The sequence below is a fragment of the Mustela putorius genome, unplaced genomic scaffold (genome assembly GCF_011764305.1).
Source record: "Mustela putorius furo isolate JIRA1106 unplaced genomic scaffold, ASM1176430v1.1 tig00000695_pilon_pilon_pilon, whole genome shotgun sequence".
Lineage (NCBI taxonomy): Eukaryota > Metazoa > Chordata > Mammalia > Carnivora > Mustelidae > Mustela > Mustela putorius.
In genome coordinates, this window is record NW_025421447.1 from 757,419 (window position 1) to 769,502 (window position 12,084).

Consider the following 12,084-nt stretch of genomic DNA (forward strand, 5'->3'; position numbering starts at 1 on the left):
ATATGTTTAAAATATAGAGACATTTAGTGGTGCCTGATTGGCTCACCTGGTTAGAATATGACCCTTGAATTCAGCTCAATTCATGATCTCAGGGTCGTGGGATCAAGCCCTGTGTGGGTCTCTGTGCTAAGCCTGGAGACTGCTTAAGATTCTCTTTCCCTCTGCCCCTGCCACCACTGTATTCTTAATTAATTAAATAAATATAGAGTCATTCAAAGAATAAAATAATCAATATCTTTTATTCTCCATCCCACTATAGTCACTGATTAAGTTTTGCTGTATTTTATGCCAGATTTTTAAAAATTTATACATATCTCCACACATTTTTAACAAAGATGTTGTGTCATATGCCAAATTTTAAATGATCTTGAAATTTTCTGAGCATTTTTCCATATGACTAAATATTATTTTATGATCGTGATGTATTTCATGACAGATATAAAATGCTTTGTTCCATTAGTTTTCCTTTGGGATAATTTATGTTGTTTTCCTCCTAACTTTGCTATTATAGATAATGTTGAAGTGATGATACTTATAAATAAATCATTGTGTGTCTGAATGCATATTTCCCAGTGGAATGCAGAAAGCATGCAGGAGTGTAAAGATTTTTACTTTCTGCCCCTTATAGCAGTGTGTCACCAACCATGTCTCCAGTCACAGTCTGCCTCTACAATTGTGACTGCCTATAGAGTTATTGCTGACATTACCCATCATGCCAACAAGCAGCAATCTGAAATCCCCTGAACATGCACAAACCTTGCATATCCAAGTGACATCATTCTCTCCTCCCAGTCTGATGATTACTCAACAACTTGCAAAGCTTTGCTGGATAATTTTTGTCTTATAGTCTCTAAATTTCTCTGGAGTTATTTCCAGACATATCTGAAGTGCTTGCAAGTCCTACAGGTATGAGGCAGGTGATGGGTAACACACCTGTCACCTGTTGCTGCCTCACATCTGCCTGCTGTTATTTTATAAGTTTTAGAGTTCATTCCCCAGTAACCACTGCAGGCCCTGTGGAAATCCTGTTGATCTCTCAGCTTCCAGACTTTTTGTTGGTCACCAGCAAAGTCAAGAAGACATGACTATCTTCTTGAAGGAGAGAGCAGATAGTGGGAATCTGAAGGACTGAGCTCTAAATATGGCTTAGAAATATTTCTGGGTGGTCTTGAATTATCTTACCTTTTCTGGGAAAGGATATCATTTTTAGATGGAAGCTGAATAGGATTGCTAGTGTTTTAAAGTGTCCTTTCAACCTAATGTTTTGCCTGGTGATGACCTGTTCATCACCTTAATTTCATGCTGTCTTATCTGCATTAAACAGTCTTCCTTCTGAAACCTACCCAACTTTTCTTTTTCTTCTTTGATGTATTTATTTTGATGTTCTCTTTGGAGAGGTACCCTGTATATGTGGGGAAGGAGGCTGGGGAAAGAGGGAGGCACAAGTGAGCAGGGAGAGGTGTGTGCGTGCTTTGGCGTCAATGCATATTTCCATGAGTGTTTATTTACATGAAAAGGGGTGAAGATCAGCCCCTTAGGCTCCTAGGCAGGCACTGTGGATTTTACACTCCTTTGTACTGCTATAGCATAGGGGACTCAGTGAAAGATAAACACAGACTAGTGTGATCAAATCATCATGTATGTGTGTGTGGGTGTCATGTGATTTGTGGTGTTAGTGTGTGGAGAAGTCTGTGAGTGCGTGTGTGTGTATGCGTGTGTGTGTGTATCTGTGGCTATGAGTGATTCAGGGTTTGGCTCCATGTGTTGGGCCACCAGCAAGGGAAGATGCAGGAATAATCATATTGGAATTTTTACAAGCGCTATTTCTTTGGGATAAAAAATAATAAAGAAATAAACCAAACAGAAAAAGGGCAACTTGGGGTCCAGGATTGAGTCAGAGATGTTTGAGACAGGTACCATCTATACTCAGATAAGACTCAATCAGGTGCAAAAGAAACCCTGCTCTAGCTAAGGCTGCCCAAAGTAACAGGCTCTGGGTGTCCTTGACCCATTGCCAGCGCCAAACCCCCCACCACACACACACACACATGCACCCATGCTCTCAGTGCCTGTGCCAGGCCCTTTACTGCTTCCTGATGAGAGAACAATGAAAAAGTTGAGTCAGCCAATGACAAGCACAGCCAGCTATGGAGTTAAAAGTGATTTAATGGGGACAGGGCAGAAAAGATCCACTTGATCCCCAGGCCTCTCTTTGGGTAAGCCCTAAGCAGTTAAAAGAGTAGCTCGCCAGTGAGACTCTTAGCTTCATTCAGAGGCTCAGAGCACTGCAGAGCAATGGGAGGGAAATCTTTGTAGAGGATGTGAAGAGGGAGGGTATGACTCAGGGTGACAGCATGCTAATTGTAAGTAAGACACAGAAGCAGAATGGGAGAGGGGATTCAGCATTCGGTGTTTGGCTCCCCAGGGCTTGCTTGACTGTGGACTCCATTACTTCTGCTTGGTCTTCTGCTGAGCTGGTGCTGGCGTGACCGTTGAGGGACATGGCTCAGGAACATTGGGATGGCAGGGTTCAGGAACTTTGGGATGGCATGGCTCTGAAGCTTTGGGGTGGCAGGGCTCTGGAGCCTTGGGGTGGCAGGGCTCTGGAACCTTGGTGTGGCAGGGCTCTGGAGCCTTGGTGTGGCTGGGCTCTGGAACCTTGGTGTGGCATGGCTCCTTGGTTTTGGGGGCACATGGTTCCTGGGGTGGAGGCTGGCAGGGCTGTTTCACCTGCTGCTGCTGAGGCTGGGGGGGAGGGGTACAGGGCTGCTTCTGCTGGTGGGAACTCATGCTTCACAGGAGGCTGGACCTACACAAAGAACAGATAATATGACCAGGGATTATCTAGGATGGAAGGCAGTTCAATGCCAAATGTTTCTTTACAGCCACTCACCTCCTCTGGCTGACCACCCCTACACACACTTGAAAAGTAAAATATGCTTTGATAATTTCTGGGCCCGTTCAGGAGGAGGAATTAAAGTCAATTTGTTCAGCTCCATTTCAGTGGGGCTTATTCCCCAGCAACCTTTCTTCCCCAGGCATGTCATAGCCCTCATTGACAAGTACCCAGGACCATACTGAGGTCTTTTGGAAAATGACGTTATAGAAACAACAAGTCTACCCACCCCCAGGACCGTGCAGCCCACCTATGGCTTACAAAAATGCCTCTGTGAATCTCAGCTCCTGTGATCTCACTCTGCCTTTGCTTATACTGTCTGCTCTGAAGTACTCTCCTTCCCATTTCTGCTTATTCAAATATGCCTCCATTGTAGCTCACATCTTGCATGATCAGCAGGAGATACTGGACATGGTTCCCCCAAATAGTCCTTGCCTATCTCTCTGTTCCCATATCAATCACTATCTGCTTTGCATTTCATCTGTGTATGAGCATGCATTATCTTCCCTGATAGGCTGTGAGCTTGCAGAATGAGATCCATAACGGTCTGATTTACCTAAAATACCTAACACGGTGCCTGAAACATAACAAGTGCATAGTAGCAACCCATCTCATGAATTAACATTTTTATTAAATGTCATAAACAGAGAAAATAGTGGTGTTGTTGAAAGTGCCCAGGCCTGAGAGTCCTAGTCACAACCCTGCCACTAACTCACTGTTGGTACTTGTATAAACCTGTCCCCACCCTGGTCCCCAGTCCCACAGCTGTTCATTAAAGTGGCAGACTTACCTGCCACTAACTCCCCTCACACCCAAACTGTGCTTTAATCTAAAATGCCCAGTGTTGTGTCTCTAATTAATATCCTCATCAGCCCTCTTACACATGTTTTCCTTTGTCCAGTTTCTAATAATGAAAAAAGCAAACATGAATTTCAAATTGGTTCCAATCAGAGACTTACCTGTACACCGAGAATGGGGTGTCTGGTTGCTCTGGTCTTATGTGAAGTCAGCGGGCAGCTGGCTTTTTATAGGATGAATGAGCCCTGCCTCAAGGAAACAGAATCACCCCAGGCCCCCTCTGTTTTCATTCCTTACCCATCAAACATGAGTCACCTTACTCCCCTCAATTACCAGTTGGATCAGCTTTTATGATGAAAACCACCCACTTGATATTTTTTGGCACTGGCTGTGTGACGATGATGTCACCAATGTCTAATTTCTAGTGCCACCCTCCCCCTTAGACTAGGCATAGGGCTTGTGTTGGGGGAGGTGTGAGCCACAGGTTTCCTGAAGGGATTAATGAGTTAAACTTGGAGGAATATCTGAGTCCTTTTTCCACCTGGCTATCTTCTTGCTCTCTCTTCTCTTGAGGGTATTGTTACTCTTGTTTTGTAGGTTAAAATACATTTCGGCACATTAACAAGTAGGAGAGGTGTATAGAGGACCCGAGATGGGCAACAGTTGTCTGCCTATAAAGGTAGATGTTAGAGGTCATCAAGTGACTGATTAGACTTCTTGTCTGGGGATCCAATCCATTTCCTCCATCTTCTCCTAACTCCACTGAACTGTACACATTCAGATTACTTAATTAACCACCCCCCAACTCCACCCTGCCCTGACTGGTTGTTAATCTGGGTAAACCTGCTTTGCCCTCACCAACCACACCTTCACCCCTTTCCTACTTCAGAAATTTTCAAGGGCTAATTCCTTTTTTGGGATAACATGTCCCTCCACTCCACCCAGCCTTCTTGCTCTAGCCCTTCCTTCCTAATCCAACTATATACTACCTACACACCTCTGAAAAACCTGGAAAACTTCTATTTCAGTCCCTTGCCCAAGCCCATCCATGGACCCCCATGTTGAGCCCACTCCCAACCCTTCCTTGGCCACTTCCAGTCCCAGCCCTGAGTCCTGGAGGTCTTGTTGACTGCAGTGTTTTCATCCTCTCTTGCCTCTGTATCTCCTAGGGCTCTAAACATCAGAGCCATGCCTGCTCAAAAAAGTAGCACTTGCATGGTGATATTTGTTTCCACATTCATTCAACATTAAGAGAGGCCCTAGTACGTGCCAGGCATGTTTCATTCTGGGAGCTATCTAAGTGTAAAGGCCACTTCCCTCAACAGACTGGAAACTACCTAGCACCAGAACCACATCCTACTTAAAAGTCACTAGTTTAATGGCTCTCAGAGTGCCTCAGTCCATACTCTTCATGTAACGGCTGAGGAATTTGAGGCTTTGAAGAGGTGAAATAACTCCCTCAAGGTCAAATAACAATCCCTGTGAAAAAATGAAGTTTACAGGGAAACCCTATGTCCTTCTTTTTTTAATGCCTCCCTACTCTTAATGCCCATAGAAGAAATTAAGCCAAGGCAGGAAAATAATGACAGGTGGAAAGAGGAACTCAGACTTCCTGGCTTGCAGTTGGGTCCACTCAGTCCCGGGAGAGCTTTGTATGATGGACAAAGTTAGAAGAAAAAAGCCTTCCCTTTTGGGTCAATCCTTAATCTTTGCTAAGATGAATCTTCTTAGGTAGGAATAAAGCCACTTAATGCTTCAAGTGGCCTTGGGATTAACAGTAAGTATTTCCATCTCTGTTGAAAGTAGGAGGGCCATGAATTAGCATAGGTGGAAATAAGAGACTCATTCAGCATATCATCATCCACTGGACCAGAGTCTGAGAAGGGAAAGGAAAGGCTAAAATGCCTATTTTGAGCCAGAGTTGCTTTTACTTTGGAGGAAGCCCCAGGATGACATAGTGACAGAGTTCCTTGATTAGTAATGACACTGAGATTGGCAGGAGGTGAGCAGCCTCCAAAGCTCCTGCCCAGGTAGGTCTTCCCTCCATGATGGTCTGATCCTCAAGATTCTCCTTGTCAGAGACTTTTCTTTCCTGAGAACGTAAGAACAGGGATCCCCTGAGTCTTTATAAACCAGTAACTTCTTGTGATCGACATAACATGAAACTGAAGTCACTGGTTCAGTGATGTCCTCAAAACACATGTTACTAGGTGTGGCCTTTGGAAAATCCAAATCATGTTTAGAACCCAGATGTGTGGATAGCTCCTCCTCCTCATTCCCCTCCCCTGGCCTCAAACATACTCCTAAGTGTTTGTGGAGCACATGTTGGCTTCAGCTGGGTCACCTCCTGTGAACTTGAGTCCTGGATCAGCCTCTCCCTCTGTGCTTATGGCCATTAGCTCATCTACATCCTTACATGGTGCCTGGTGGGTAGTAGTTGCTCAGCAAGCTGGCAATTATAGAATGATTGACTAACTGACTGAATGGATGAATGAATGAATGAATGAATGGCACTATTTGTAAAGAGAGGCCCAGAGTTCCTCATCTTTTGGGGTGAGCTGGGAAGAAGAGGAAGGGCTCAACAAAGGACAGATGGCACTGCCTTCCCCCCACACACTGTCAGTCGGTCTAGTCACCACCTCCCTCTGGGCTGATGCCAATGCCATAACCATGATTGAGCTCCAAGCCTCTCTTCTCACTCTGTCTCTCTTCCAGGCTTGGATTGTTCCTTCTCTTTGCCTGAACCTGCCCTAACAAAAGGAGCTGCAGGCAGAACCTGCTACTTTACGTGGTAGGATTCTTAGCTGGAGGATCCTACTTCTGCTCCTCTGTCCTGTATAGTCACCCAGCTTGCCTTTCGGCTCTGAAGGATCTAAACCCAGCTCTGCAGGTGGAGTACCCTGTGCCCTCCCAGGGCCCTGGCTGTAGATTCAAAGGAATTTCCCTGTCACCTGACACCCTGCCCTGGCTGGAATTTCCTGCCTTCCTTGACCTGCGTTCCCTTGGTTCCACCCAGTGCTGCTCTGGCTCTGGCCTCTGGAACTTTCCATGACTCCCAACATTATTCTTGTTTCTTCATCTGAGCCTCACTCAGTGGTAGGTGTTAAGTCTGTTCTCTCTTTCAGAGAAGCTCCTTTTCACTATCCGTGTGGGGTTAGTGGGTGAATCTGGCCCCACAAATATCCCACATTAAGAAAGGAGGGAAATGGGGTGTCTTAAAATGGGAAGTACATCTCCTATGATTTCATAGGAGCCCCTCTTTAGCACACAGGAAGCTAATGCTTTTCACATGTCAAAACCTGGCTCCCCTCTGGACCAGCTGCAAGAATGTCCTTCAGTTTAGTGTGTGCCTCTGGCTCACCATGCATTTGCAGAGTGGGGAAGGTGGTAGCCCTGAGTTCTTCAGTGATCAGGCTCTTCCCTGCTTACATCACCCCCTCCTGTGCTTCCCTGAGACCCAAAGCAAGCACAGACTGTCATGTAGAATTGGAATTCTAGTCATTTTATCAAGGGAGCTATGTTTAAAATACGCTAACACACTGAAGCAAGCAATAGTAAGATGCCCTTCCCCAGTCAGCTTGAGGAGCTATGGATCTGAGAGAAGTGGCTCATTTCTGGCTATGATGATTTTAAAGAAGTCTCCATAGCATATGGGGCCCTCCATCTGAAAAAGGAGGGTGAAATAAGGGGAAGAGAAACCAGATACCAAGCATTTTGAAGCCTCTTGAACACTTGGGTCCTACAGGCAGAAGATGTGAAGTTTTCAGAGATGGATGCCAAAGTGGAGACGGACAGTAGTCCTAGCACAAGAGAGCCTCTCCCCTTGTCATGGTCCTGGTCCCAGATAGGGGAAAGGACATCTGGGGAGGGAAGGGACTCATCCCAGGCCTCATAGCTGGTTTAGCAATAGAATCAGGCCACAGCCTGGGATGCCCAATTGCCTCTCCAAACCAATGTCTCTCTAAGAACAGAGCATATCCCCCTCAGCTTCCCTCTTTTCCCCTCTCAGTCCCTCAATGAAGGGATAAAAAGTTACATCTGGCTTTTCTTGCTTAGGGCAGGTAGAAAAGAAAAGACCTAGGATTATCTAACCTTTTGCCCTTTGTTGTTCCTGTCTTCTTTTTTTAAGATTTAATTTATTTATTTGTCAGAGAAGAGAGAGAGAAAGAGAGAAAGAGAGAGAGAGAGAGAGAGAGAGAGAGAGAGAGAGAGAAAGCAGGGGGAATGGCAGGCAGAGGGAGAAGCAGGCTCCCTGTTGAGCAAAGAGCCCAACGTGAGACTCAATCTGGGGACTCTGGGATTATGACCTGAACCAAAGTCAGAAGCTTAACCAATTGAGCCACCTGGACATTCCAGGATAATCCCATCTTTAAAATGGGAATATTAATGTGTACTTTGCAATAATGTTGTAAAGTTGAAATGGAATGATGCTTCAAACTCTCTTAGGAAGAATGGACTAAAACTGTGTTCTGCTTCTTTTTCTCATTCTTTCCTTTCTTTCCACTAGAAATCAAATGAAAACTTCTTCCTGTTGTCTGTGTGTTTCCCTTTTTCTGCTCTGTGTGGGTGTGTGTGTGTGAGGACCCAGGTGCAGGGTACCCCTTGCCAGTGGAGCACCATGCGAGCGCTTTCCAATTGTTTTATCTCTCCCTTGTTTTTTTCCACTAAAATTTGAAGTGTACATATTGTCTGAGTGCACAGTTCATGCATTATATAAGCTGGGGTGAAGGGGGTGGCTAAAGGTGTTGGAGATCATGCAGTGGCCTAGACATGCCCTAGACAAGGAAATTGAGGCAGAAAAACATTAAGAAGCTCTCCCAGAGGTCAAAAGGTAGGAGATACCAGGATATAGTCCCTTAACAATTCTGCCATATGGCTTTTCAACACTAGTTGGTCATTCTATAAGCTGCTCTCAGGCCAAACACCAACTGGAACCTGATGTTCTTGCATAGCTGAACTGATCAATTGCCATCTCTTGTCTATTTGAGATAATTTCCTTATGATGCATGAATAAGTAAAACCATATGATAATTGACTCTCTCTGTTTGACTTATTTCACTCAGCATAATCTCCTCCAGTCCCATCCATGTTGATAATTACTTGTGGAGATTAAGGAATAACACAGAGGACATGGGGAGAAGGAGAGGAGAATGGAGATGGGGGAAATTGGAGGGGGAGATGAACCATGAGAAACTGTGGACTCTAAGAAACTAATTGAGGGTTTTGGAGAGGAGAGGGGTAGGGGATTGGGTGAGCCTGGTGGTGGGTATTATGGAGGCCATATATTGCATGGAGCACTGGGTATGATGCACAAACAGTGAATCTTGGAAGACTGAAAAAAAATAAAGCTTAATTTTTTTTATAAAAAAGGACTCTATTTGAGATAATTTCTCTGGGTATGGATGATCAAAGACACAGATGCTTTCTTGTTGAGGGTATCAAGTTTTAAAATGGAACCTTGGATGGTTCAGACTAATGTCCTAGGTATGCTACATGCCCATCTTGCCTTGCCATCTTTCATTGTTGAAGGGACACAGTGACAACTTCATGGCTTAATATTTTCTGCACAGAGTTCAAAACCCATTGGAGTTGACTGCTGTTTGTAGTTGCTGGCTTCTCTTCCATTTGTTCAGCTATGCCTGCTTTGTTCCCCATGCACTTCTCAAACAAAGCACCTCCTGTTTGCAGAGTATATATGAAGATCTATACCAATAGGTCAGAGAAAATAAAAATTCTGGCTTCAAATTCTGACTCTGCTCCTAACTAGGTATTTGTGGATGATATTGGGAACATTTCTTAATAATAATAGCTCCAGTTTGATTGGTACTTACAGGGTTTTGGCTTAGGCACTTGACATCAATCCTCACAATAGCAGTGCTAGGACCAAGTTATTCAATCTATTCTACAGATGTAAAGCTGAAGCAAAAAGAATAAGTCATCTGTCACGTTTACATGGCAAATAAGTGGCAGGGACAAGATACACTGAGGCCTTTATGAATCTTAGTTGATCTTACCTATAAGTTAGGAATGATAATATTTGCCTCCAGAGCTGCTATTAGATGAGATTACATATGCAAAGCAACTCCTTTAATGACTACAACATAGTAGATGGATACTAGCTATCAGGTGTGTTTCTTCCCCCTAGGGTCTGAAGTAAATTCATTATTGGAAACTCATCTCCAGTGATTTAGAACATACTATAATTTTTTTGGTTTTGAAGTAGTCAGTTAGCCATTTATCAAACACATATTTTCTGACCCACAATCAAATGTCAAGTAGAAGTCCCATCCTTTATGAAGTCTGGTGGACAAATAAACATCCTTCTGGTGTTCAGGACCCAATACCCATTGGTGAAAGGTGTTTCCCCAACTGATCTAAGCATAAGAATTATGCTTATTAAAAGTACCACTATAATTTTTTTTTTTATCTTAAAGGCATGGAAATAACAAGGGAAGGCCTGGGGATCTGTGTTTCAAATAACGGGGAACACTAGGTTCTCAACCCAATGGCTTTTCTCCCTTGATTACAATGGACTTCATCTGGTATTAAAAAAAAAAAAAAAAAAAAAAAAAGTCCCTATCTGAGCTACCCTTAGTTCTAACCAGTGGATTTTTAACAAGTCCTTCGACACTGCCCATTTTCTCTAACAGAATAAGTGAACTCCTGTTCTCTGGAACCAGAGAGCTCCAGTACCCTGAATGCCTCTTTGTGGAAAGGAGGTGAGGGGAGTACTGGGCACATATGGATGTTGATGCAACTAGATGCTGATAGATATGGGTATTTAGCCTGAGGTCACTGGGAGCCTTGGGAAGCAATTATGCTCCATCTAAAGAAGGCTAAGTACTTCCACACACACTTCAACCCAACCCTCTCTCCAAATAATCATCAAAGGACAGGCTCTGGTTGGCTTGGCTGGGCAGGTCCTAGAGCCAGTGGCTTGGAGTCAGTCAGTAGACTGTCCCATGTCACCTGTCTGGAGACCATCATGCCCATGGTATGGAGACTTTATGCTGGTGTAGGAGGGAGGCAAAGTTATAAGTATCACTCACTTTCTCAAAGTTCTCATTCTACCATTTTTTTTAAACAAAGACCTACATCAGTCTCCATTTTTACTAACCAAAATAAATTGGAAGAATATTGTTATGTTTATGAAAAAAGGGAAAAAGGTGAAAACAGTGTTAAGCTTTTGTTAAAGTATTAAGCCCTTATAGAGGCAGTGCACACTCTGAGTAGCCCTGCCAAGCTCATTGCCTGGGAATGCACTCAGTGTCTCATCATCCAGCCACCAGGATCTGAAGTACATTAACTATTGGCAAGTCATCTGCAGTGACTCAGAACATTCCATAATTTTCTTGTGAAAAATTCTTGTGGGATATTAAAGTTCTTGCAAAACTGTGTCCATGAGTATCTGTGTTCCATCTCCCTTTAGTTTATGCATCCTTTAGCAAGATGTGTCCTAAGGTATCAGAAAAGCCTAAGAGAGGATATTTTTCTGGGTCTGGGAATGCTAAAAAAACAAAAATCCCATATTAAATTAGTGGCCATTGCTTCTTTGCTTCATACCATTTCAGTTTACTAAAGTTTTCACAGGAGTATTTTACTTTTGGGTGGTAGGGGAAACTTGTACTTCTAGCCATTCTAGGTTTTTAGCTCAGAAACTTTAAAAAATAAAAGGAAAGACTAAAAAGATTTAAAAAAACCGTTTAGTAATATGTACAGTGCACATCTCCAGGGAGAAACTTAAGACAAAGAATAAGCCAAATAACCTCAGGACTGTGGGTTGTATAGCTTCTTTAACAAAGAACAATGCATTTGTAGAGAAATGACAGGATAGGCTTCCCAGGGCACCAAACTGTGGGAAGGCAAATATCTAAGAGGGAACTAAAGAGGAATGTTTGTTTGCAGATTCCTCTGATGCCCTCTCTGGTCTCATTGGAGTCTGTCTCCAGTAGAAGGAGAATTTATAGCCTGCCTCCTGCAGAAAATGGGTGACTTTTTCTATGTTTGCTATGTCCCAATTGTCTCCAGCTCAAAATTATTCTTAGGCCAAAGAGGCATATTTGGGGGATCAAATGGGACATTGTTCTGAGGTGGAGAGATTTTCTGGGCAAACAGAATGATAAGGAGTTGGAATAGAGCAAAGAAAGAGTGGTGAGCTTCCTCCCCTACTGCCACATTTAGAGGTTTTCTAAGTATACTTTCCTTTCCTCATAAGAACAGAAATCCTATTTCAATCTCAATGATTTGTTGAGGATGGGGTTTGAAGACAGAATGGGGTGGAAAATCAGTCAAGAATAGTGAGAAAAGTCATTGACCAGTCAGTATAGAAACATTGTCTGAGTACTTTTAAAATTCACTTTGAAAACATTTGGAAGTGCAATATTAAATAG

General features: G+C 43.5%; 1 protein-coding gene across 1 annotated transcript; it reads right to left on the reverse strand.

Moving 5' to 3' along the window:
* Positions 1-2,148: 2,148 nt before the first annotated feature.
* On the reverse strand, positions 2,149-3,964 carry LOC101674920 (cornifin-A). Its single transcript, XM_004780657.3, has 2 exons — positions 3,856-3,964; positions 2,149-2,809 (listed from the first exon to the last, which is right to left on the reverse strand). Exon 2 carries the CDS (start codon positions 2,788-2,790, stop codon positions 2,449-2,451), a length of 342 nt encoding a protein of 113 aa, XP_004780714.1. The 5' UTR covers positions 2,791-2,809; positions 3,856-3,964; the 3' UTR covers positions 2,149-2,448.
* Between the last annotated feature and the right edge of the window lie 8,120 nt (positions 3,965-12,084).